Genomic DNA, 27,928 nt, shown 5'->3' on the forward strand with positions numbered 1-27,928 from the left:
ATGAAATGCAGGAGGGTCCAAGGAATGTCTGAGGAAATGATCTGCAAATTGTGCAAAAGGGGGTACTGACAGGAAGTTGAAGGTATGTGAGGAGGTCTACATTATTTTGCAGGCCACTGTGTAGGAAGTCCAGAAATGATCTGCAGGGTTTGAATTTGCATAAAAAGCTTTGTAGGACTACATGTAGTCGCTGCTATTTGTTAAAGGTGTCTTTTGTGGACAGAAATTACAAAACTAGAAATTATAGATCTACACATGTGTATGTAATATTTCCATCCAAATCTTTTATTTTAAAAACATCTTAAGACATTCACAATAAGAAAACTTATAAAACCCAGTGGAAATCTTCACAACACAGAAAACAAAAAGGAACAAGTGAGTCATACAAATTTCTATCCAAGGCATTGCACAAAGTGTGGAGGGCAAGGTGTGGAATGCTGTTTCACCCATACAGAAGGGATGCTGGAGGGACTACATTCTTAGAGAGGGAATGAATTAGCTCTAGGTGAGCTAAGTAACATGGATTCGAAGGGCAAAAATGTAACAGAGTGAACCCCAAGAAACAAGCAGGGTCCGATAACGGGCAGTGGGTGTGAGGTACAGAAATTAAGGAGTATTTCTCAAAGAGTACAACCAGAAATATATCTCAGCAGGATGTTTTTGACGTGTGAAATGGCCTTCTACAGAAGAAGAAGAGGCTCTGTCTACCTAACTAACCTCAGAGAAAAGAGAAATGCTTTCCTTGGAAGCAAAATTAGATTACATCAAATAGGATTTTCATATCCTTAATGTATCCCAAATGTTCCCAATCAAGACAGAAGGTCTGGGGTGCCAGTTTCTGAGAATCCCAGCTACTATACCCCCTCCTCTCTTGATACCCAAACAGAGTTTGAGCAGCAAAGAGAAGCAATATGAAGTTAATTTGCAATGAGTCAATTTCTAGTTTTTATGAACATCCCAGTTCCATTGTTCCAGAAGTGAGGTTCTCCCATGTGAAACTAAGCTATGAAGATAGTTGGTACTCCAGGACAATAGACAGGTTGCCACAAGAAACTCTCTTCCTTCAGAACCTCCTGGCTAATTAAGAACTCTTAAAGAAAAGTTCAATGCCCAAAGGAAGACCTTGTCAGTAGCAGCACGTGCTGTAACTACACTACACTTTTTTACCATGTTATCTGCCATGACATCCCTCTGAGGAATACCGGGAATGACAAGTTTGGTGAGATCTCTCATGTTCAACCAGAGATGTAAACTCTCTCACAGCTACACTTCCCAGGGTCCCTCCACAGAGAAAGAAATACATTATTATTATTATTAGTTTATGGTGTAGATATCTTCCCACAAACTCAAGACGTCTTCCCATGCAGTCACTGTGTGGACAGGGCATAGATCATTAATACACAGTGGCTTTCTCTCTCCATTCAAAGGAGTGAGTTAATAAAAAAAATACTGCTAGCATATTACAGCATTTCATATATCTGTATCTGTAACAAAATGTACTCCATTGGCAACCCTTAGGCAAACCTCAACTAGCTAACAAACATTTGAGATCTCCTTGACCTATTCAGATACAAAGGGGGGCGGGGTTTACAATTTTTCATTATCAAGTTTTAGTAGCTTTGGTCTCTATTTCTTCGTTCCATCATCTCCAGTCTTGTCAAGAAATTGCCACATGCTTTCATTTAATAAAAATAATTAATTACAAAAATACATGTTGGAAAACTAGTTTTGTTTCACTTTCATAAATAATACCATCTGTCTTATTTTTGGTCTTTACTCTTTTTTAAAAAAGGAACAGAGAAGCTAAATTGACACAAGAAACAGTATATCAAAGTAATCTTGTAATTTAAAAAAAAAAACCGACTCCACATTGCCTTTAGAAGACAGAGTGAATTCCAGGGCCCTAATATGCATGAAAATGTGATGCAAAATGACATCAACTTGCAGGAAAATGTTTGAATGTAGGGAAAACTATTGAGAAGCTACCAGAGATGGCTGGAGATATTCTATCCTTTACACAAAATGGCAGCCTTGCAGAATGTGAGATGCATGCCTTCATTGAACAGGGTTTCATTCTCTGATTGCAAATGCCAGCTGCTTTAAAGATTCCTGCCGATAAAGACAGCTTGGATGGCTCTTGAAATAAACATGTATGCTCCCCTTCCTAAAGTATATGTTTACACATAAGCAGCCACAGGAGATTCACTCATATCTTCAAAAATCACTACTACAAGAAATGGCCTGCCATCTTTCATCTAGAAATGAGATGACTGGATGTATCAAGTCACAATGCCCTCTTTAACTTCACAATTTTCAAGTAATTAATGACAGGTATTCAACACATTCACCAGATATTCTGGTAAGCATAGACGTGTCCATAGACATACATGCTTGTTCCCTCCAGGGCTCAATCTTCCTGAAGGCATAACTGACCCTTAAAGGGTGATAAGCATCACCATTCAGGGTCACATACCTATCTAGAGAGCAACCTCTTTTCTCTTTGCTATTCCACTGCCTACCACCAAAATGCTTAGTTCTTCCTAATCTACACCACCTTCTATTTTACATAAAAATAAATATATACAAGCAAAATGTGACAATAAATAAACTCTAGTAAACATTTTTTTCAGATTGTACAAAAAAGGAACAAAATCTCTTATATCTTTTCCCCATTTCCTGAAGATGAAGAAAACTCCCATTTAATGGAAATAAATAGCTCTTCCTCACACACACGTGATTTAAATTAAATCCCAGTGTTTTGGACACTCTTTCCACATCCACACAGTAGAAAAACTCTGGCAAGAGAATGATCAAAGCTAACTTAAAGAAAATTAATTTGCTTCGAAGCTGTAAATCAGTACACACATTAAATAGGGTTGGCCCCCATGTAATGATTCAAGGTCAATACAGTAAAAAGAAGGAAAAAGATCAGGTCCCTATAGACGAGTAGCAGGGAAGGGAGCAATGCAGGGAGAATGAGGTTAGCTTTGCCATATTGCCTTCCAGTGTTGTAAGCAGGGAAGGTTTCCTTGCATTTAACTTGTTTTAGTGCATGGCAAAAGTCTTGGCACACAAGGAAGTCAGGGGGGAAATGAAGAAATAGCAGCTATTAAAAAGGTATCTCTGCTTTCCCCCTGTAAGGATTATCCTCAGAGACAAGCGTCAAGAATCGAGCATTTTAAATATTTGCTGCAACATCTTTAGCAGGTTGTATGCTAGTCATTTCCACCATTGCACTCTTTTCCACAGTTGCTGGGGCAACACCATCTTTTGTTCTCCTTTCAAAGCCACTGGAGATGTCTTCAAAAGTCCGGCCTTTTGTCTCAGGGACTTTAAAGAAGGTGAAGACGAAGAAGAGGATTAGGAAGCCAACGAAGATGAGAAAAACATAAGGACCACATAACTCCTGCAAGGAAGAAAATAAAAGCAGTTATACTTCAATGAGAGGCCTGAAATTTAAAATACATGATTTGCAAGGGCCATAGTCACAAATGCTTTGTGCATGGCAAGCAGGGTGCAAATGCTTCTCATAGCACTCCTACCTTGTGCCATGATGTCACCATACCAGAGAAGCTGCTACATGCCCTGTCATAGAAAGCCTTCACATTGTGGCATTTTACAAACAAGATTGCCACATTCCAGGAAGTATGTCCTAAACGCAGGGGCTTGTGCCCTTTAATGCTTCATGGAAGAAGCAAAGAGCTTTGGCCCATGATGACCCATGTGTGTAGCTCTTTAGCGAGTAAAAAGTTAGATGGCATAGGCCAGGCAAGCCAGAACCCCTGTTCTTCACTCTCCCTCTCACCATTCATGGGGTACCTCCACTACCTGCCATATCATGTAAATATTGGCCTATATTTGCTTCTTTGTCCTTGTAAGTTGAAAGGTAAACTCTTCCACTTGGGGCTTTCCTATTGTTTCACTCTCTGCAATAAACCCTTCAAGTCACTCCTCAAAGTTCGTCTCTTCCATGAAGCCCTTGCTTAATTTTTCCCTCCTGCAACAAAATCTTTTTGCTCATTCCCACCTCTAGATGCTCTTGCTTTCCATCCCTTTCCTGTTTCTGTTTTCTATCCACTCTTAAATTTTAGACTGAGAACTCCATGGGAGAGGGGCATGACTTTTTGTTTTGGTTATACTGTTAACCACCAAAGACATAGCCATATATAATGTGCATGCCAGCAGGCATTACTCAAAGCAAAGCCCTTACCACAGCATAGGGAAAGAGCATGGCCACCAGGAAATTGGCCGTCCAGTTTGAGCAACCAGCCACTGCCACCGCTGCAGGACGAGGACCCTGGCTGAAGAGTTCAGACACAATGAACCAGGGGATTGGCCCTGGCCCAATTTCAAACAGAGCCACAAAGGCAAGAGTAGCAATAATGCTGATGTAGCCAATCCAGGTCACAATACCCTGCAACAAAGTGACAGAGAATTACTGTATTTTGACTCAGAAGAGTCCAGAACAAACATGCCAACTTTTTGCAAAGAGTTTTAGAGTCTGTATCTGGTTAATCTTCACTTTTGTTCCCATTGTACCTGAAGCGAAGAAAAGCCTAGCCACCAGATTTCCTCACTGAAGCCTAGATCTGAATCCAGATTTCTTAACCAACAGACTGTTCATACATGCAAACAACCCCATTTTCTCCACGTACACTTTCAGTGCCAAAAGACTTTTGTTACCTTCTCACATGGATTCTAGCACATTTAGCTCCCTCTATCAGCTGAAGGTATGCCCCAGAATCTCAACAATTGGACATTGAATTCTGGGGCACATTTTCAGCTGGTGCAGGTAAGACCTCTCCCTGTCCTGCATAGGATGGTAAAAAAACATGAGCCAGCCCTGCATGAAGAAATTGCACGCAGAAGAAAAGCATAAGCATGAACTGGCAGCAGCTGTCTCAGAACAGCTGTTTCCTGATTTGTGAGAAATCAATTGTAATTCTACTATAATCCATAGATTTTTTTATTTCTTAAAAAACTCCAAGGGTTCCTATCTTTTATTGCTAAACCATTTCTTCCCCAAAGAGGAACCTTTCATAATTTGTTTTGATCCTAAAAACACTGATGAGACACAAGGCAGCTTACCTTTAACACCAAGGCGATGGTCATGACGGCTGCACAAACAGCCATGCCTCCTAAGCCAACTAAATGGAGTGTCCTGCGGCCTGCACGCTCCACAAGGAACAGCTGGATGAAGAAAGACAATAAGTTGTTTGGAGCAGCAAGTGCTTGCTCTCTCGCATCCCCAAACGTGGTGACTTTGGCTTCCTCCTCCTCCTCCTCTGCAGAGTTTGTATGCTTTCAAGTTTACGGCAACTTAAGTGGCCAAAGAGGCAGAACTATAAAGCTGTTTCAGCATAAAAGTTTCCCTGTAGACACCTACCTTTTCAAGAAATGATCATTGTTTTGTTGAGGGGAATGAAAACATAAGAACTGCTTTCCTGGGTCAGAAGATCAAAGTCCATTTTGCATAGTATTCTGTTTCCAACAGAGGCTACCCAGTCAAATGCTTCTCAGGAAGCCCACAAGGAGGACACAAAGCCACTAGCCTTCCTTCACTGTTTGTACACCTTGTACGCTTCCTCTGAACACAAAGGTTCCATTCAGCTGTCGTGACTCATAGTAATCAACAGACCACCCTCCAACAGTTTGTCCCACTTAGAACGATATATGCACACATAACAATCCAAAGAACACACAAATTACTGGTTATTATGGGGTATAAAAATGGCTTTAAAGTGTTCTACATTTTGGAATGTAAAGTTGATATTAAAATTTTCTTCCAATTTAACTGAAATCTCTTTTCAACCCCTGACCCTGAAATGATGCCCTTGAGTGTGAATTACCTTATTAAACAAAGACTACCACTATTTTTTTATAAGGAGAGGCCATTTTTTTCAAAAATCCACTTCGTCATTTTGTACTTGGGTAACATATAAGAAGAAAAATACAAAGTACAACCTCATCTAAAGCCATTTAATCAACTGTTTAATTCAATTAAAGCTCATGCCCCAAATCACAATCCTATGTGCTGAAGTTGCCTTGGTTAAGCCTAGAAATGCAGCCTCCAAGTTAGCTACCTCTATAGTTGGGGAGCATTTCAGAGACTGGGGGGAATGCAAGCGGGTGACATTTTTGCCCTCCTTTAACACCAGCATTCACACTTCTTGGATGCAGAGGGCTCAACTAGGAACCAATGCCTCCTGCCTGCCTGCAGGTCTCGCTTCGGGACAACACAATCCTAATGGAGGCAGAAGGAAGCCATGTCTGGAGAGGAGGAAAAAAGAAATGGTGCCCAGCAACGGTGGGGAAAACATTGAGACATGAGGTTGTAGCAACTTAAAAAAGGGTAAGTGGGAATGGTAGGAGAAAGCCTCTGCCCTGAATTCAAGTAAAATCTCTTGAAGGTGTGTGTGTATGTGTGTAAATATAAGAGAAAGAATGCCATACTTACCGATACTACTGTAAAGACGGTATTGACCACACCAGCCCCAATGGTAGCATACACTGGCTGTTTTACTCCAGCGTCTTTGAAAATCCCAGTAGAGTAGTAAAAGACCTACAGGCAGATAAAGAATTGTAACCAATGCTCAATAATAATAAATAACTTTCAACTCACTAGCCCATCCAGGGTTACCAACCAACCAGAAAGAAATAGCCTCAGCTTCTCCTGTACCTTTAATACTGTTTTAATCAATACATGAAACTTTATGCAGCATGGAGAGACGCTGCTAAGCAATACTAGTACATCAAGCTGCTATGAAACACACAGGAGGAGGGACAAGTTAATAAAAAAATCAATCCTAATTCTGTCTCTGAGGTCATCCCTTAGGAGTTTCAGAAACAACAAATGAGTAACAAGCAATTAGAGGGATCCATCCATTCCTTGCTGTTCACCCATGTTTTTTGACAGAGATTGTCACTATGCAGAATCCAATGTCCAATACTAATTTCTGCTAAAATTGTAACCTCTTTAACAGGCACTGGTCCATCAACATCTACCTGCCCCACAGATAGGTAGCAGATGAAGTTTTGTGCACAGGAATGGCAGGAAAACAAGTCACCTGCAAAACTAGTGCATGTCAGGCTGGCAATGAAAACACAGACACAGAGCAAGAGATTTCTGAACTTGTGGCGAAATTATGAAATGCAGAGATTTGGTAATAGGCTTCAAGATGGCAGAAGTCTGGATCTCCCTTTGTTCTTAGGACTCAGTTAAATAGGACTTCCTCCCAGGTAGGTGTGCATAGGATTGTTTAATCAGTTTAAAGCCCTATCGCTAAGACTCAAGGCAGTGACAACAAATCTCTCTGCTGTCATTCAGCCTCATAGCAACCCTATCACATGGATTGCTCATTCCTATTTTTACATCGAGGAGTCAGAGCATGAGCTACTCTGATGACTTGCCTAAGGTTAGCTGTGGGGAACCTTTGGCCCTCCAGATGTTGTTGAACTACAACTCCCATCATCCCTGGCCATTGGCCATGCTTTCTGGGGCTGATGGGACTTGCAGTTCAGCAACATCTGGAGGGCCAAAAGTTCCCCACACCTGCATGAAAATCTCATAGATTGGGTAAGTATATACATTTCAGTTTTTTTTCCCTCTTGTGTGCAGGAGTCAGATCCTGGGCAGTGTTTTCAACACCTTCCCAATACTTGCTTTTGTGGGGGTAAAAGCATGCTAATTCCATATGCCCAGAGTAAATCCCATTGAATTCAATAGGACTTACTTTTGAGTAGACATGGTAAATTAATGGGACTTTTGAGCGAATGTAAAAAAGAATTGTGTTTTGTGTTCTAACTCTTTCTGTTCCTCTCCAGTCCTATTTTAAAGCAAGTAGGCAGTTATTAGTTTTTATTCTGTAGGAAACTAACACTGATTTTTAAAAAACTAATACTGATTTTTCTGCAATGACCAACTGGTTTGACAATAAACTATTATATGGGCTGTATGTATTTATACATCTTCAGAGAGAGAGAGAGAGAGAGAGAGAGAGAGAGAGAGAGAGAGAGAGAGAGAGGAGTCTTTCCAACAACCCTGTGAGGTAGGGTTGGAAACCAAGGCAACTCACAATAAGAAATAACTCCCTTTAAAATCCAATAACCATAAAGCAAGAATAAACAGTTGGAAAACAGCCTAAAGAGGCATGATTCTGAATTTTGGGTTGGGTGAATGAAGTTTATTTATTTAGTATTTGATTTATATCCCGCCCTTCCTCCCAGTAGGAGCCCAGGGCGGCAAACAAAAGCACTAAAAGCACTTTAAAACATGATAAAAAACAGACTTTAAAATATGTTAAAACATGTTTGAAAATATTTTTTAAAAGCTTTAAAAAACATCTTTTTTTAAAAAAAGAAAAGGCTTAAAAACATATTAAAAAGCAATTCCAACACAGACTCAGACTGGGATAAGGTCTCAACTTAAAAGAACAAGTTGAAAGAACAAGTTCCTTATCACTTGAGGCTGTAGTTCTCTGCACACTTCCCAATTTGAGTAAGCCCCATTGAATACATTGGGACTTGCTTCTGAGTAAACAAACATCGGATTGCACTATAAATATATTTACAGATTGTGAAATTCATAAACATATTTGACAGTCATGTTTATATAAATATTTCTTCATACTGTGTCCCAATAAGTATTTGATTTCACACTATGGTTGTAGATTATTTTTTCCTCTACATTTTAAGTGTGCCCTTCTTCCTGGGGGTGGTCATGGTTCTCCATTGTTTTCATCCTGAGGGGAGGATAGGCTGAGAGATGGTGAGTAGCACATTTAAGGTCTCTTCACCTCCCCCCCATTTTTTTTTGTATTTATTTTATATTTCTCCAATATCTTCCCCTGGCTGTTTTTATGTATTTTACATATTTTTAGATTAAATAAATAGGAAATCATAATTGTGAACCTCCCTAAAAGCAATTTACCTATCCTGATGTTTTGGCAAAGTGATGGTGTGAAGGCATGCTGGTAGAACAAGAGACCATGTTTGAGGCATGTGATAAGGTGTTTGAGGACTTTGTCACACATTACTTTTTGAGACCTGTAGATTCATGTTGGAAAGAACACGTGCACGTATTGAATGGTGGCTTGGGTGCTGTTTTTTCAGTCTACGCTGCATGTGTAGCGAAGGTGATACATCATCTGGCAGCTAGCTTCATAACGTGAGAATGAAAAACATTTGGATCACCATTCACTTGTTTACTTTTCTCACTATTGAGACCACTTCATATATTACTTTTTCATACACAGAAATTTAATCTTTGTATAGGAAAAAGTATTTTGTAAAATATGAAGGACAGTGGCTGCCCAGTCAGTATAACTACTATACAAGATTTACTCAGCCACTGTAATTACCTTTTTGTTTTGAGTGCCCTGTTGTCTGGGTCTTGGTTCAGGTGTGTATCCAACTTTGATGTGCTTATGGAAGGGGTGTGCAAGTAGTGCCCCCCCCAAAAAATGTGGAGGCTTGGACAAACATTGTGTTATGGAAAACCAAAGTCTGTGTGAAAGTACATATTTGGGAATGCCATCAGTGTAATCCTAAACACACTTAATAAATAATATTGAACTTGCACGTCACAAAATATTTTACGGTCATGTCCATAAGCACGAGGAGGGTAGTTGCCCAGGGGGTCTTAGTCCCTCTGCTTTTTTGGGAGCAGGGTCCCTATGTCTCCAAGCATCCTACAATCAGCATGAAAAGGGAGTGTGTTAGTCACTGAGAAGAGTCTTCTAATATGCTTCCTTGCCTTTCCTGCTGATTGGAAACAATCAGAGTGAAAGGAGGTGAGTCAGCCACTGAGAAGACTCTTCTCAGTTGCTAACGCTCTCCACTTACATGCTGACTGGCTCCTAGAGATGTTTGTTGTTGTGAGAGAATGCATTAACAAAGATCTCATTCTTAATCCAGGAGCAAAAAAGGGTGTACGTGGCTGCAACTATCATGAAGGGACTCTGCACTTCTGAATTTTCTACTAAACAACTGATAAATACCTATGTAACTTTGTGTCTGGAGACTTATTATTAAGAATCACATTCCATAATTGTAAGGAGGTATGTCCACATGCATGCATCCCAGGCACCTAAATGAGGGGAGAGAGCAGCATAGGGACATAACCAGATGTCTTAGACCAGGGGTTCCCAAACTGTTCTTCTACATAGACTACTTGAAAATGGCTGAGGGTCTGAAAATTTACTATGGGCACACGCAAAATAATTAACTCCCGTTAGTGATAAGAGCAAGAATTTATAATTATTATTTTAATTAAAACAAGAGGCTTATCAGTACTTTGAAGAGGTTGTTGTTGTTATGTGCCTCCAAGTCAATTACGACTTATGGCGACCCTATGAATCAGCGACCTCCAAGAGCATCTGTCATGTACCACCCTGTTCAGATCTTGTAAGTTCAGGTCTGTGGCTTCTTTTATGGGATCCATCCATCTCTTGTTTGGTCTTCCTCTTTTTCTACTCCCTTCTGTTTTTCCCAGCATTATTGTCTTTTCTAATGAATCTTGTCTTCTCATGATGTGTCCAAAGTATGACAACCTCAGTTTCATCATTTTAGCTTCTAGTGACAGTTCTGGTTTAATTTGTTCTAATACCCAATTATTTGTCTTTTTTGCAGTCCGTGGTATGCACAAAGCACTCCTCGAACATTTCAAAGGAGTTGATTTTTCTCTTACCCACTTTTTTCACTGTCCAGCTTTCACATCCATCCATACAGATTGGGAATACCATGGTCTGAATGATCCTGACTTTAGTGTTCAGTGATACATCTTTGCATTTGAGGACCTTTTCTAGTTCTCTCACAGCTGCCCTCCCCAGTCCTAGCCTTCTTCTGATTTCTTGACTATTGTCTCCATTTTGGTTAATGACTGTGCCGAGGTATTGATAATCCTTGACAAGTTCAATGTCCTCATTGTCAACTGTAAAGTTACATAAATCTTCTGTTGTCATTACTTTAGTCTTCTTGATGTTCAGCTGTAGTCCTGCTTTTGTGCTTTCCTCTTTAACTTTCATCAGCATTTGTTTCAAATCATTACTGGTTTCTGCTAAGAGTATGGTATCATCTACATATCTTAAATTACTGATATTTCTCCCTCGATTTTCACACCTCCTTCATCTTGGTCCAATCCCACTTTCCATATGATATGTTCTGCATATTGATTAAACAAATAGGGTGATAAAATACACCGCTGTCTGACACCCTTTCTGATGGGGAACCAATTGGTTTCTCCATATTCTGTCCTTACACTAGCCTCTTGTCCAGAGTATAGGTTGTGCATCAGAACAGTCAGATACTGTGGTGCCCCCATTTCTTTTAAAACCGTTCCATAGTTTTTTGTTATCTACACAATCAAAGACTTTGCTGTAATCTGTAAAGCACAGGGTGATTTTCTTCTGAAATACCTTGGTCCATTCCATTATCCAGCGTACGCTTGCAATATGATCTCTGGTGCCTCTTCCCTTTCTAAATCCAGCGTGGATTTTTTTTTCCGGAGAACCGGTTGTTAAATATTTACCAGCACACCACTGGGTCTAGCCCATGAGTAGCGGGAGGAGGGTTTGTAGTCTCTACCTCCTGGGGATTGTCTAGAGGCTCGAAAGGGCTGTATTTTCTCTGGAAACGCCTGCCCTCACATCTTGCAGTTGCCATGTATGGTAGTGAGATTGTCCCTGGCTGTGTTGTCAGCCTCCCAATGCTTGACCCAGACAGTGCGCCGTGCCACAATGTTGGCTGCCATGGATCTGGCCGCAAGTTGAGAGGAGTCCATTGTGGCATCTGCGATGAAGGACGCTGCTCTATGAAGCTTTAACAGCGTCTTCTTAGTGCGCTCTGGGTCCTCCTCAGGGTTGTCCAGTAGCTCCTCCAGCCAGACCAAGGAGGTCCTAGCGAAGGCTGATGCAGTGCTAGAGGCTCTGAAGGCAATGGCGACGGCCTCGTGAGCCCGCTTCAAGGCATAGTCCAGCCGGCGCTCCGTAGGGTCCTTTAGCTGTGTCTCCCCATTAGGGAGAACGGATCTAGAGACAAGGCCCAGCACTGGCCTGTCCACTGTCGGGATCTGAAGAAACTCCCATGACATCAGCTTCAATGACGTGTGGCAGATCTGTGGACCGGAGCTGGAATGGGGGCTACGAGACAGGGTGAAGCCCATTCCGGATCTATGCCCGTAGCAACAGCCTTATCAACCCCCAGGCTTTCCATGCCCAAGGTAGTCCTGACTTTCCTCAAGAGCAGGGGGTAGTCAGAAGACTTGAAGAGGTGCTGCGGAAGAGGCTCAGGCTTCTCATCCTCAGAATTGGTGCTCCAACCCGCCTCTGAGAGCCCTCATCCGATGTGAGGTCATGGTCTTGTGGTTGGTCCTCGTGGAACCTGCCTCTCGACATGTCAAAAAGACTTGGGGACAACTCCCTCTCCTCCTCTGGATAAGGGGGAGGCTCCGTCGTGCGATGAGACTTGCTCCTAGCCTTTCGCCCCCCGGAAGAAATCAACTCGGAGGGGCAGGTAGAGACTGTGGCTTGAAGAGAGTCAAAGCTGCTAGCCATGAAGCTAAAGAAGGCCTCCCTAAACTTCTCCATGAAATCCTCCTGAAAATCCAAAGGCCAGCCCCGGTTCAAAGTAGAACGGCTTGACAAGCGCGTTGGGCAAGCTGTTTGCTGGGAGAGGCCACTAGACTCGCCATCTGAGGGCTCTACATTGGGTACGTTGCCTGACCCCAGCCCTGAGGGGCCCTGGTCCCTGAGGTTATGGGCTGTCTCGGGTGCTAGGACATGTGTCTGCTCCTCCTGCATCTAGCCCTGCTGGAGAGCTGACTAGAGGGTCCCTTGTGGCGCGTCCTCTTTGATTTCTTGGTGGCGGGAGGAGGATGAGCAGCCCTCTGACCCGATGGGGGAAGAGGTGGGCTCGCCATAGGTTGAGCTGATTGCGAGCGAGGAGCCAGGCAGCTCGGCCGCATCCTGTTTAGAGGCCATGAGGAGGAGTTATGGTAAGGTTGCTGACTCGCTGACTGGTGAGTCCAGTTAGCCTGGGAGGTGGAATGGCCACCCAACAAAAGGACTGGGTGCAAAAGCAAAAAGGCATGCTCTGCCCAGTACCACAGTTGGTAAGGGGTGGCAGCATTACATCTGAGTGCCCTAAAGGTTTGCTCTGCCCAGTACCACGACTGGTATGGAGTGGTGTTGCGCTGCAGCTAACTCAGAAGGGACAGGAAGGGGGGAGGCATGAGTTTCAGGCACCTCCGCAGCCAGAAGAAGCCGAGTTGGGGATTGTTGTGTCTGAGCAGGATCATGCGGGAGGGGGGCAGCCTTCTCTCCAGCCAGTTCCCACAAGTAACGCCCTTTCCGAGGAGCCGAGCGCACCGCCCCCAGTTGATGCAGAGGACTTGTGGGGGGAAGCTTCAGAGACAGTGCCAGCTCCTCCTTTACCAAGCAGTTCCCAGGAGGATTCCAGTGTGGCACCGCCCCCTGACCTCGAGCCCGTCACTCGGGAGCAGGTGTCTTCAGATGAGCCGTTGGATGCGCGTCCCCTGTCTCCTCGTTCCCGTCGCCGTGAGAAACGGACAGGGCAAAGACAGGAATTACGAAGGAGTCAGAGATTACGTTCAAAAACATTTCCTATATAAGCCTGCCGCTCCCAGTGGGGAGTCGTTGAGTCAACTTCCTTCACACGCTGCAGAGCATGTCTAGAGTATAATTAGGGACTCTAGTGAGTTAGCGTAGGGTTTCCTATGAAGCGCAATGCCTTTGATGTATCCATTACTCTAATAAAACGAGATTTACTTGCACACACACTCCAGCCTCATTCTTTCGGCTCTGGACGGGACAAGTGGTAGCATAACGTCTGAGTGCCAGCCAAGGCTTGCTCTGCCCAGTACCGTGATTGGTATGGGGTGGTAGCGTAATGACTGAGTGCCAGTCCAGGCCTACTCTGCCCAGTACCGCGATTTGTATGGGGTGGTAGCATGACAGCTGCGGCCGCAACAAGGAGCACCACCGCAGGAGATAGGGGCTGCTGCTGCTCTGCCCTGGTAGGGCAGCAGAGAAGCGAAGCAGCGAAGGCCGGTAAGGCCGTGGAGAAAAGGCAGGAAAGGAGGGGGCCTCCAAGGGTAAGAAATTGGGTAACCCCTCTTGCTAGATGGAAAGAGCTGGGTCGGGCTCCCGCACACGCGGCCTCAGCGGAGCCTGACAAAATGGCACCTCTTTGCACCAAAACTTTAAAAGAGACAAAACCTTTAAGGCTTAAAGGGGCTAAAAAGGGCTAAAAAAAGGGGGCAGAAAAGAGGAAGGGGGGAAGAATCTCCATCCCCCTGGCCCCTAAATAAAAGGGAATTTAACCCCTAGGTAAGAACTCACGTGGAGAGTAGTTCTGATGCGTCTGCCTTGGACCAGGACAGGAAATGAACTGGGGTCTGCAGGCCAGCGATACCCCCTCAGACTGCAAACATCAACGCATTTCGTGTCCTTGGACCAGATGACAGACTACTACCCAGAGCTTGGAAAAGTTACTTTTTTGAACTACAACTCCCATTAGCCCCAGCCAGCATGGCCACTGGATTGGGCTGATGGGAGCTGTAGTTCAAAAAAGTAACTTTTCCAAGCTCTGCTACTACCTATATGATGGACTGGCATACAGGAAAAATTACAGGGAAATAACATACTGCATTGATTCCAGAGAGCTGTTGGGAGAGCTGGAGGGCAATGGCAATGATGATGGCCTGGCGGTAGCTAGGGGACCGGAAGAGTTCAGGAATTGTCACTTTTTTCTCTTGAGACATCTTAGCACTCTCCTCTTTCATCTCCTGAATATCACTGGACACATCTTGGACACCACGAAGTTTCTGGAGAACTGATGGGAGGAATCAAACATCTGAATTATACACAAGAAGGCATCAGTATAGATTCCCAACTAGTGATATATTCTGAACTTATTTCCAGATGGGATCCCATCCTACATTAGTATATCATTTTGCTCACCACGTAGATGAACTGGCCCTTGGTCTAATGTATTAACCATTAATTATCACCACCTTGAGTGATGACCCTAGTTTCCTTTTGCTGGAAGGGCAGGATATATATACATTCATTAAATAAATGCATACATGCACGTATATATAAGTGTTTTTGCTCACATTCATCCCTTGCCACCATTGGTTGCCTCTCTACTTCCTTTGTTTCTTTCCACATTGGCCAAATTCAAGTTCTTAAACCCTTGGGGACCAGAATGCTTCTTTTTTCCTTTTTTCCTTGTGTACTGATGGCACTATATAAAATGATATTAATAATGGTGACCAGCCACACCTGGCTGATAGGTGACTCTGCATTAAGTCTCATAAATGCTTCCACTTACGTACACCAGTGTGGTGTAATGGTTAAGGTGTTGGACTAGGACCTGGGGGACAAGGGTTCGAATCCCCACATGGCCATGAAGCTCACTGGGTGACCTTGGGCCAGTCATTGCCTCTCAGACTCAGAGAAAGGCAATGGTGAAACCACCTCTGAATACAGTTTACCATGAAAACCCTATTCATTGGGTTGCCATAAGATGGAATCGACTAGAAGGCAGTCCATTTCCAAGTTGAGACTGTAACATACCCAGAAATCAGTTCCTGTCATCAAAGCCACATCTCTAAGAAGTGACATATTGGCAGGGGAACTTGGCACACCTTCACTATTATCTTTCCAGTGCTCATTATTTTAGTTTTAATGTTTTAAAATTAATTTTACATATATATAACGATTATTCATTCAATAGCACTCAAATGAAAGAGCATATTAGTGCTAAATGATTTTTTAAAACTATCCTACCCCTGTAGCCATTATTTGAGCAATTAAATTGATTGCACCTTCTTCCCTCTTACACAGCTATGCATGCCCAATAGTATGGACAGAACATAGTGGGATATACACCCAGAGAAGGCCACAGTAGCATGTTAAGTCAGTTGCGCCCTTGTAGCTTCAGCAGAACAGAATAGATAGTGCTAGGAGCAATACGTGGGGGAACACTCATGAGGGTAAGATCAGAAGCTAGTCCAGCGGTCACAGAGGATGTCCCTGATCTGCAAATATGTTTTGGCAGAAAGGGGGAAAGTTGTTTTGGTGACTTATGGGCAGAGCACTCCAACAACCCCCCCCCGATCTACCATGCAGGAGGGGGTTTGGATGAGGCAGGTGTCCCTTTTGCCCAACCATACCCATCTCCAGTTGCCTCTGCCGCCAGAGAAATTCTTTGGCGAGGAGTGCCCTAATGCACCCTCAAATAGCGTGGGCAGGGAAGGGCCAGCCTGGGCCAGCACAGGAGCTACCCAATCCTGTGCTCGCCCTGCTGCTGTCCCTTGATTGATTGATTGAATTTATATCCCACCCTTCCTAACAAAGGAGCTCAGGGTGGCAAACACACAAGTGATTAAACAATTAAAAATCTCAAAACAATTATAATGCATGTGCAAGCCTCTGTGCTCTGCCACCTGGAAGCTGACACAGCAAAGACGCTTTTTTCCTGCCCAGCCCCCTTCTGCCCTGGCTGGTGGGAGCACCAAGGCTATAAATGCAGCAGTGGCTATGCCACTTCATTTATTTATTTATTCTTACGTTCGTATACCTCCCCATAGCCGAAGCTGTCTGGGCGGTTTACAACAATTAAAAACAAATATGCAAATTTAAAAACACATTAAGCCCTAGCGCTGCCAGCCAGGAGTTTGGATTTCACCTTCAGTTGGTGGTTACCTGCTTGTGCTTTCTCTTCCTCCAACTTGTTGATCAGAAGGAAACGTGGACTCTCAGGACAGAATGGCAGTGCTGCACACTGCAAGATGGCTGGGACAATGGTGAATCCCAGCAACAATGGCCAGAGACTATCAGTTCCCATGATGACTTCTAGGCCAAAGATCTAATTACAGCAATTGGTGGAGAGAGAAAGAGAGACGTGCCATGAACTATTCCCATGTACTGAAAGTTAACTACAGTATAACTAAAATTTAAAAATATATCTGTCTTCTATCTTTAAGTGTAATGGCTTCCATTACAATCTTGAGAACTGTAGTTTGCTGAGGAGCTGTGAATTCTATTAAATTCTATCCCTAGACCATCTCCACAGACCTGCATCCCAGGTCTCAATGATAAGAGGGAATAGCTTTATAGTGTAGAATCTTCACTCATGAGTTAATCCCTCACTTATTCATTTTAAATTCCCCCTTGCTATTCATCTATAAAAGCTCCCAGAGTGGCTTGCATAAGGATCAATAACAAAACAAGACAATCTTATCAGCTAAAAACCTTCCACTCTTCCCCAAAGACCCAATGGAATCCGATCTTATGTATGTTTCGTTTAGAAGTCCACTGTGCTCAGCAGGTGCACAGAACAGTAATGTCAGTCATTAGTTCCCTTTCTAACAACCCAGCTGTGTGGCTTTGCCATCATTCCAGAACAAGTCAGCCTTACCTGTGCCACCAGGATACCAATGACAATGCCCAGCTGGTTCAATGTGCCAAAAGCTCCTCGCAGCGCAGTAGGGGAGACCTCACTGATATACATGGGCACAAAGCCAGTGCACAGGCCACAGAAGAGACCAATGACAAAACGGCCAACAATCAACATCTCCACAGCTTTTGCCAGTTTGGAGAAGCCCATCAAAATACCACCCGCAATGGCCAGAATATTCACCAGCAGCATAGAGTTTCGCCTGCACATAGAAAAAATGTTATTTCAATTTGTATGCCGCTTTCCCACATAAATATGCCCAAAGTGACATTAATAATAAAACTGAGAAGATCACACAGGTGACAAGGGATACCCAGGGCTAGCCAATGACATTCTGGTACTTCAAGTAGAAAATCCAGGTGGTATCACCCACTCCTAGTTAACACAGGTCAGAATCCACCACTGGGACATTCTCCGGTGCAAATAAACCTCACTGAAGGGTATAGCAAGCTCATTTCAATGGGGTATGTGCAAAATGACCTCCTGCGGTGGAATATGCCCCATGGCTCAGACCTGTCCTTTCACTTCATTGTTCTTAATGGTACCCAAAATTTGTTGCCTGAAGTGGCCACCTAGTTTGCATCTTGGCAGGCTCCCTGTCAAGGCATTTCCCACGACTGGCACAATTGCCAGCAAAAAAGCTCCTCCTCTTTAGAACTAAAGGGGACAATTTCCTCTTATTTCTTCCTATTCTTCTGAACAGAGAAGGAAATTAGTCCAGAATCTTTCTAACATACCTGCCAAAACGGTTGACAAATAGTCCAACAGAAAGAGAACCAATCATCCCTCCTACTGAGAAAATTGCCACAGAGAGGGACCATAGTGAGGTTAGGAGATTCTTGGAAATAGGGGATCCTGACCGCTGTATCCATGTCTCATTGAAAAAGCTCTTGATAATCTGCAAAAGAAAATACACTCCATAGGTATTGGACAAGAACATCATGGATAGTGTACTGAAAGACTGAAGGAATGAGATAACACAGAAATTAAAAGAAAACCTCCGAATCATTTACTTTTCAAACAGTAAGCAAGGAGGGAACCCTGGCTTCCTTGGGAGTTTCTGTGAGGAATGAGAACATCCACAATGGCAGACATGCTTTCCTGAAAGCCACGTGTTGTTACTTAACACAGAAAAATATTGGGTACCCCAGTGTGCATCCTAGAAATAGTTCTCAGAATCCTCTGCAATGTACAGAGCACTGTTGCAGGTCAGTCAGTATGGAAAATATGAAACAATTTTCTTTTGCTGTATTACATGTTAAGGCTGAAATCCAATACTCATTTACCTGGGATTAAGTTCCATTAAACCCAATGGGTTTCTTTCTAAGCAGCCAGGTAAAGGATTGCAATGTAAAATACATTTGAAAATAAAAGTGCTTCATCTGAGACACTACATAATAACAAAAGAAACATACAGTTGTATCCACCTTACTCAGCATTCAAAGCCACAATATTTTAACAGAACAAAAATGAGGACTCCTTACTGATATCACACCCTGTATTAATTGAAATGGATTATTACATTGGTAATATTTAAAGCTAAAATGGATGCAACATAACTAAAAGTGTCTGGCAAAATAATCTGTACAAGAGGGTCTGTAGTCTCCTCTTATATTAACCTGAAAGAGAACAGTTATAATCCATTGTACTATTGGCATCTTACTCCACCCAGACTGAACAAAATATATAAAATTGAACAAAATAAATCTTTGCCTTGCAATCAGCCAAAGACATACTTTTTGCATATCTGGTGGAAAAAAATCCTAGGAAGGTAACATTTGAGGGTGTTGTTTTTTTTTAAAAAAAGCATGCAATTTTAAGGTAATTTTGAATAATTCTGTGCAATTATATAAACATCTTTGTAGGTCTTCTAACAGTACAATCTTACACTTGTCTACTCAGTAGTAAGTCACATTGAGTTCATTGGGGTTTACTCTTAGGTAAATGAATATAGGATTGCAGATAAAGTACTTGTCATTTCACAAACCTATAACCTCCAAGATCAAAGAATGGTTACTCAGGGTCTGGAATATTTCCAAATGGAAAAATTAATAGCGTATGTATAAACAGAAGATAGCAGGGAATATAGCCAACATTTTGAAAAAATAATTATATTATGTAATTAGATCCAATAAAGTAAAATATGAATATAGATATCAATCAAAGTTTCTTGATTATACTGAAAAGTTGCTTGCATTTTTGTATGCTAAATCCTGACCGTACTTTTTATTTAAATAAAAATAAAAATAATATAAAACAAAAATGAAATGCTTATTTCATTCAATCCACTTCCATTATATTTGATGGACCTTACTGAAAGGTAAGTGTGCATAGGACTGTAGCTTTAAACAGGTACATTTTATCAAATCTTATATCTTCCAACCAGCTGAATTACATAGACATTTAATTAACAGACATACAAATGTAAATGTACTGCCTTCAAGTCGAATCCGACTTATGGCGACCCTATGAATAGGGTTTTCATGAGGCTGAGAGGCAGTGACTGGCCCAAGGTCACCCAGTGAGCTTCCTGACTATGTGGGGATTTGAACCCTGGTCTCCCAGGCCGTAGTCCAACACCTTAACCACTACACTAAAGGCACCTTCAAATACATGGAGCGACTCCCTTACGAGGAAAGGTTGGGACTTTTTAGTTTAGAGAAAAGGCGAGTCAGAGGAGACATGATAGAAGTGTATAAAATTATGCATGGCATTGAGAAAGTGGATAGAGAAAAGTTCTTCTCCCTCTCTCATAATACTAGAACTCGTGGACATTCAAAGAAGCTGAATGTTGGAAGATTCAGGACAGACAAAAGGAAGTACTTCTTTACTCAGCGCATAGTTAAACTATGGAATTTGCTCCCACAAGATGCAGTAATGGCCACCAGCTTGGACGGCTTTAAAAGAAGATTAGACAAATTCATGGAGGACAGGGCTATCAATGGCTACTAGCCGTGATGGCTGTGCTGTGCCACCCTAGTCAGAGGCAGCATGCTTCTGAAAACCAGTTGCCGGAAGCCTCAGGAGGGGAGAGTGTTCTTGCACTCGGGTCCTGCTTGCGGGCTTCCCCCAGGCACCTGGTTGGCCACTGTGAGAACAGGATGCTGGACTAGATGGGCCACTGGCCTGATCCAGCAGGCTCTTCTTATGTTCTTACATGCAGGGCTCCTGCACAGAAAAGGGACCTTTGGCTGATACAGCCACACAAAAGAATAGCTATGTTTGCTGAAATTCCCTTACAACTATTAAAGCCACAAGAATCCTTCCTACCTTCGCATTTAAACTATCTTTTTCAAATATGCAAATAGTACTGGTTTACTTGAAAAAGAGCAGGGACAATTGGTAGGGTACAGCCTTCTTCTGTACTACCATCAGATGGCAGCAGAACACTAGCAGGAGGGCAAGCAGAACCTTTCTCTCCTCCTCTATGACATCTGCATTCCCAGATCTAGAGTGTATGTGGTACAAATGAGTCATACATTTAAAAAAAAAACACCAAATCCACACACGTCCCCAGTTCTGCTCTTAATCTAATGGCGTAATTCTGAGAGGTGTAGTTTGGGAATTCCCCAACTTATACGCTTTTGTCCAGCAATGCTCTATTGTGACCACTGCATGAATTTAAAAAGGTGACAAGCAGGTGAGATTGAAAAGAAATGTAACTACAAGGGGAAAAAGGAAGGCTAGTTAGCTGCAGGGCAGCAGCCCGGGGTGGAGGGGGTGGCGTTGTCTCCTCTCCTGGCTCTTTCTCTGTATCTTCCACAGGATGTGCTGTGACTCAGCAGCTCCTCTTCATGCGCTTTGCCCTCAGACTATTTACGGCTCCCCTCCCCCCTCCCATTTCATCTCCAAAAATTAGGCTTCATTTTCTCTGGTGATCTAAAGGCCATGAGAGGTTGATTGCAATCTTACCTCAGTTCCAAGATCAGCTTTCCCCACACCTCCCCTCCCCACTTTACCCCTCTTGCCACAATGCTAACTAACAATGCTGAGATGGCCTTTTTTGTGTTTTGAAGCATGGGCATCCTACAGCGGGGACAGGACTCTTTCTGCTGCTTTTAGTGTATTGCCCGCATGTTTTTATTTGTTTTTACTGTCTTGCTGAAGTTTTGTAAGCTACCCTGGCAATTTGTTCGAAGGGCAGGGTAGAAATCAAGTAAAATAAAAAAAGATGTTTATAAAATTGCTACTCATCTTTTACTGGGTAAAGTACTCTAAGAACATTTTGCTGGAAAGTGTTCTATAAACATTGGTTAATTATTAATTATTTAGATAGTTATTCTGAGTAATGGACTCTTAAACAACCCACACCATGTAATGAATGTAAGTTGCCAGATTCATTCACCTTTCAAGCACTTAACTGTAGCAGGCAGAGGAGAAGCCATCCCTCCTCGGGCTCATAGCCTTCCCTAGTTCTTCCATGCACTCCCCTCCCCCATCAGCTGTCAGATGGAGTCCTGCTCATTAACTGCAACAGAGAGAGGAGAGCAGATAAATGATGGGATCAGGATGGGCACCGGTGAGGCATGACTGCCTGGTTTCCCATTGCACTGGGGAATTTAAAGGTATAATCATTCTATTTATATCCCATCTTTCATTTAAGAAACTCAAGGGGACATACAAGGTTTCCTCCTTCCCATTTTCTTCTCACAACCCTGCAAGGAAGGGACGTTAGGCTGAGTGATAGTGATCATCTCCCAGAGTACATAGTGAGCTTCAAGGCTGAGTGGAGATTGAAATGTAGCTAGGTCTGCTCAGCATTAGTTTTAACCATTACACTGGCTGTCTATATGGATGTCTTTTGGGTTACTATCTAGCAACCTATCTAGCTAGGTGCCCCAGCTGCCGAAAGAGGGAATCATAATGGTCCTTCCTTCCTGTTTTCTCTCACTTCCACGCCTATTTAAAGGTGAGATAGTGTACACAGAACAGGGGAAGCACTTCGCCTAAAAAGAGGGAAGGAGCTGAAATTGCACTGAACAACATGTTGTCCCTTGTAAGTTGTAAGTTCTACCACCACCACCTGGGTCTGAAGATTTCCTGCCTGGGGGTGAATCTGCGAAGAAACTTTTCCATCTGTTGTCTAGAAGCTAATCGGTTTGAAGAGCACTACCGTCCCCTCCTCACAGGAGGAGCACTGGCGGGATGTCAGGGGCATCTCTGGTTCTCATGCAACTACTCTGGAAGAACTCCATTCTCCTAGCAATAACAATGCATTGCACTATGTGCTAGGACAACTGATATCCCCCAAACAGAAATGGTTTATGGAGAGGAAAGTTCTACCTCCCATGCAACAACAAAAAAGCAAAAACCGTCACATTTGTCACACAGCAAATTAACTGTCTGGAAAGATGATAGCAGTTACAGAGGATTTTGAAGAAGAAATACCTCAAAATATGAGGTTTCATGCAAGGGTGGCAGGTTTGGCACTACCAACACTGTGCCATCCATGTTTTTTTGGGTGTGGGTGTGTCTATTTGGACTATCATACATCAACACAAGAATCCCTCTGTGGCTTGTGGAATTTAGGCATGATGATTCAGACAACTCTTCCTTCAAGAAGAAAGTGTATGCAATTTTTTATTTATTCCTCATAAACACAATAGTAAAGGATACGTCAGATGACAATTGTTCTTTATTCCTGAAGAGGGCCAACTACGCTTCTACTCTTACATACCTCTAGAGTCTAGACCCTAGGAGCTCCTAGATCCCAGCTGGTGTGCAGATCAGGCAATAATACATTGAACTCCAACAAATGACACCTTTTTTTCCAAACAGACTCAATGCCTGTTGAATTTCCATCTGGCACAAAGCTAACCACAGCACCTTTGTTATGAACGGGTGAACTCTACCTGCCTCTATGGATTTCACTAAAATAAAGGATTCGTTTGCCCCTCTGAAGCTAGTTTTCCTAATTTTCATCTCATATATCTTTATAAATATAATGTTTCTGTGCCTCAAGATTTCTTTCCTATCTTCTGTATCCTTCATGATTTCCTCAATCTCCTGATCACTACATCTAAGCAATGCAAATACTACTGCAGAGATGGAAGACCTTAAAGCCCATGAAGCACCAGTCACTCTGTCTTACCGCTTCAGGAGCATTGATGACTCCTGTGTTGTACCCAAACTGGAGGGACCCAATGGCAGCAATAAACACAGTTGTGACAAGGGGACATGTTAATTGCTGCAGAAAAAGGAAAGGAGAGAAAACAATTTATTCACATTTTCCCAAACAAATTGGCTTTTGCATACAAACAAATAGCAATCTCAATTCAGTGCTTCTTAGAAATTACAGGGAAAATTATAAATCCATCCCCAGACTTACATTCTCTTTGGAAAAGAATACAACTTGTCACTTCAAAGAAATATAAAAGACACTAGATCCTGTGTGAGCTGGGGACTTCAAGTGTGCTGAACTGTCTGGTGTACCATAGCCTAACAGTGAAGTTGAGATAAACAAAATGGCTTAGTGCCCCTCCCCAATTATTGGGTTTTAATTTTTTGACTGGCACTCCCAACAGACAAATCCTAACCCAGCAGCATTTATATTCATCTGTAAGTCTTTCTCATTCAACTCTTCTTTACACACTGTTCTTTCACACATGGCTTAATTCACCACACCTCATAATTTTGGTAAGAAAGAATTGGGTGTGGTGGTTTTTCAAGAGTGGCAAGCCAAAAAGTGAAATAAGCAGAGCTTGGAAAAGTTACTTTTTTGAACTACAACTCCCATCAGCCCAATCCAGTGGCCATGCTGGCTGGGGCTGATGGAAGTTGTAGTTTAAAAAAGAAACTTTTCCGAGCTCTGGAAATGAGGTATATATACTTGTAAGAAATTAAGTTAAAGCTGTCTGCAATGGTTAACTCCTCAAAATGGCTGACTCCCTGCCCAGACAACAGCTTTGTTTGGGAGAATATGTTTAAGCGCTTAAAAGCTCAAATCAGACACAAATACTTTATTCCTTGAGGACATCCATACTGTGCGTGTCCTGGTAGACAAGAAAAAGCAGGCTAACGGAGCCAAATGCAGGCTTTGTCAAGGTTTCCTCCTCACCTATTCCAGTGTTGGAGGGAACACAAAATATCATTAATATCCCACACATCCAGTCAATTTAGCCCCTCCTCCAGTTGATGCTCTAGAATTCCCACAGGTGGGACACCCTGGGGAGTCTGGGGGTAGTTACTGAAAAAGATATAAAAAGTTGACCTCCCTGTCCCTGCTCATTACTGTCAAGCTTCTAAAACTTGCACAATCCCTCAGAGGGTTGTTTTATGTGAGATTTGCTATTTCTGATGCTTTATTAAAGCACGTGTTCTGATTCAGGCCATGTGACAAGGGCACAGCAATCTCTGATAGCATTGGAGAACCATCCCATGTTTTCTGTGGTTGAAATATGAGATGATATATCAGTTGATGCAAAGTGGATGTGGCCATGCTGGCCTGCATGTTTGTATGTAGGCACCAGGCCAGTAAACTGTGCCAGTCTATTGACAGGTACCACATTACCCCAGTCTGAGCCACTAGGTGAGGCACACCACAGCAGCATATGTGGGTCCAGCCAAGTAAGATATATTTAAATCCATCAATTTCCATCTCTCTGCTTCCACTGTGTCCCACTGATATGTGCTGGCATCCCAGATTGTAACATCCCTCAGTTTATCTCATCAGTTGTCTCCTACTAGATTTCTGTGGGTCATGCAAATAGGTACAGGTAGAAGGTCTGTGATGTGAGGGAAAAGATTCACATTTGTTATAGATTCTGGCTAGTAACTGAAGAGAAATTAAAATACTTGTGTTAGTGTGATATATTACCCTTCTAAGACCAGGAAGATTGAATTAGGAAGAGATGCCTGGCCTTAGTCAACTGCCCCCACAACCATCCCAGTTCCTATTTTTCATGTTTGAAAAACCAACCAAGATCTGACAGGTGCCACAGATTAGGAGGGCACTCCCTAGTGGTGGACATTCAGCAGTGTCTTGTATATTCAAGGTAAGGTCACTGCCCCAAAAGCCAGCCTTATTTTTTTAAAAAAGATATATCAAGAAATGCATTCTGGGGCACTGTAGAGGCAACCTGTTTGTGACAGCAGGATGATCCACATTTTAGAACATGGATTGGGGCTAATTTTAATGGACATGGAGGGTGATTTAAAGCACAGAGGGGGCAGGTGAGTGCTCAACTCTTTCCTAGCTCACATTTTTCTCCATACCCAGTTATATTTCATCTGGTGGTCTCAAAAAGCCATTGGGGGGGGGGAAGGGGAGAAGGCTGGGAAGAGGTTATTTCTTGATGTGGTGGGATTCTGTGCTTTACATTTCTTGACCCTGCTTACAACAGATCCAGCAGTGACAGCATCCTGACACCCAGGTCTGCTTTAGCAGCCCTTTTCATTCTAAAGGAAGCATGAGGCACAAAAACATGCATGTAAATGCTGGTTGCGAATAATCATGTAAATGTTATATAGTAATTCTGAGTATTCAAAGCACTTCACATCTCTGTAATTCCTCACATTAAAAATGTAAGGTATGTTCTTATCATCCCTCTGTGGCAGATGGAAAGCCCAGGCTGTGAGAGAAACAATAGCTTGCCTACTAGCAAGGACTTGAGACAACGACTTCCCGTCTACCAGCTCATTCTTAGTCACAGGACTACATCATCCTACAGCTGCAACTACGGGGTTGTAGAGCATTGTGGTTTCCCCTTCCAATCCTGATTTCAGCCGTCTATGTGTGCATGTGCAAGCACACTCTTCCTGTAAGATAATCTCTCTACAGACCACCCTGTGTTAGGCAGCCTCCCTTTTCTCCTTAGACAGCTCTCTCGTCCTGCAGACTCATTTGAATTGCCCGACATCTCAGAGAGTCCCTGATAGTCCTCCAAGTGCAGCAGCATCTAATGCTTCATTGTGGGGTTTTTGCTACTCTGCTATCATACTGCAAGCCACATTGAGGGCAAAGGCCTGGAGCTGGAACCCCATGCAATGTTTGCCTAAAATACCTCCTCTGCTGCCCATCCCTCATAACTGTGCTGCTATTATCTGACATTCTTTACCCTCTGCAGTGTCTGCTCAGAAGACAGCCACACAGCTCAGGGATGGGGGGGGGAAGGCCTGGCATTGTGATGGAACTAGCAGCAAATTCCACATGTAGCCCCTCATATACACACTTTCTCTCCCTTCCACAGGCTTTGGGGTTTTGCCTCCACATTCTGCTAAGGCTTCAAAATCTCTCATTTAGCAATGAATGGGATTCCAGACAGTGTCACCTGTTGAATTCCAGTGGGGCATGTTCTTTGCCATCTTCTAAATGACCTTGACAGAGACTCGTGGTAAAACCACCCTCCTGAATCAGCACAAGGGTGAACCACCATTTTATACATCCCAAGAGTCAGACGTGTTCCAACAAATTCAAACAACCTCCAGGTATTCTTAATAAGCTCTTAAGGCAAATCAGCTTCTCCCCGATACTGCCTGCCCTCCTATGGCACTGTGCTCTCGGGCACATGCTTGAAATGGATTTTTCACTAGTGCACACACAACACACAATTTGGATACCACCAATAATGATGTCATCAAATGCTAGATGCCTAATACTGGGAATGTCAAAGGCTCCTCTTTTTAAAAAAAAATAAAATGGGCATAGGCTTAGCCATTCATTTATATTGCACAAGGTGGGGAGGAATTAGTCTTCTTTTTGCGTTTTCCTATTCAATTACATCGCCAAGTATCGTTAAGTACCAAACAGAAACCATGAACATTTTAAAATTATTTTGAAACAAATCTTTATCTGCCGCTGCTAGCATCTGGCAAGGACTGAGGCAAACCTACCCTTTCCCTATCCCTTTCTTTGCCTCGTGCAGTTTTCAGCTGCTATTATGCCGAGCCTACATAAAAAGAATTAAGATACACATCGGCACATCGGCTACAATGTACAAATATTAGACTTGCAATTACTTAAGAGACCGATGCAATCTGCAAACGCTAAACAAAACCATCATTACGTTGTACCGAATGAAACCTCGCCCTCACCTTTTTGTTCTCCATGCCCCGCAAGCGCCTCCGATTCAGTGCCTTGTCAGGAAGAAAGTCCGGGCGCAAGCTTGCTGTTGAATTCGCGCCCACAGCCCCTTTCTTTTGATTTTGATGGCAGCCCTTTCTGTTGTCCTCGGATGGTGTGAAACTTTAATACGCCCCGCTGGATCAGCCAACGCCTTTGGCAGTTTCCTGCTCGATGAAATTTTTAATCTCTGCCTCTTTGGGGTTTACACAATCTATTTAAAGCTTCTGGTTTCAAGGGCGGGGATAATTTGGGAGTGACGAAGAAGCTAGCCCCCGCCCCGGTCCAGTCCTAGCATCGCTTTTTCCAGAGCTCTCCACACTGCGTCCTTCTGAAGCAGATTAAATTTTCTTTCTCTGTTTCAAAGATGTTACAAACAGCAGAAAT

General features: G+C 42.9%; 1 protein-coding gene across 3 annotated transcripts; it reads right to left on the reverse strand.

The window, feature by feature from the left end:
- Positions 1-264: 264 nt before the first annotated feature.
- Positions 265-27,928, reverse strand: SLC2A3 (solute carrier family 2 member 3). Of its 3 annotated transcripts, XM_061584168.1 has the most exons (10): positions 27,514-27,926; positions 23,573-23,668; positions 18,219-18,379; positions 17,443-17,683; positions 16,728-16,890; positions 14,663-14,850; positions 6,458-6,562; positions 5,089-5,190; positions 4,211-4,414; positions 265-3,406 (listed from the first exon to the last, which is right to left on the reverse strand). In XM_061584168.1, the coding sequence occupies exons 1-10, from the start codon at positions 27,526-27,528 to the stop codon at positions 3,179-3,181; spliced, it is 1,503 nt and encodes a 500-aa protein (XP_061440152.1). In that variant the 5' UTR covers positions 27,529-27,926; the 3' UTR covers positions 265-3,178. The 3 variants fall into 3 exon arrangements, with proteins under 3 accessions (XP_061440152.1, XP_061440153.1, XP_061440154.1); XM_061584169.1 differs by lacking the exon at positions 23,573-23,668 and having other exon boundaries at positions 27,514-27,928; XM_061584170.1 differs by lacking the exons at positions 23,573-23,668; positions 27,514-27,926 and adding an exon at positions 21,827-21,942.

This window comes from Rhineura floridana, chromosome 9 (assembly GCF_030035675.1).
Source record: "Rhineura floridana isolate rRhiFlo1 chromosome 9, rRhiFlo1.hap2, whole genome shotgun sequence".
In the NCBI taxonomy this organism is placed as follows: Eukaryota; Metazoa; Chordata; class Lepidosauria; order Squamata; family Rhineuridae; genus Rhineura; species Rhineura floridana.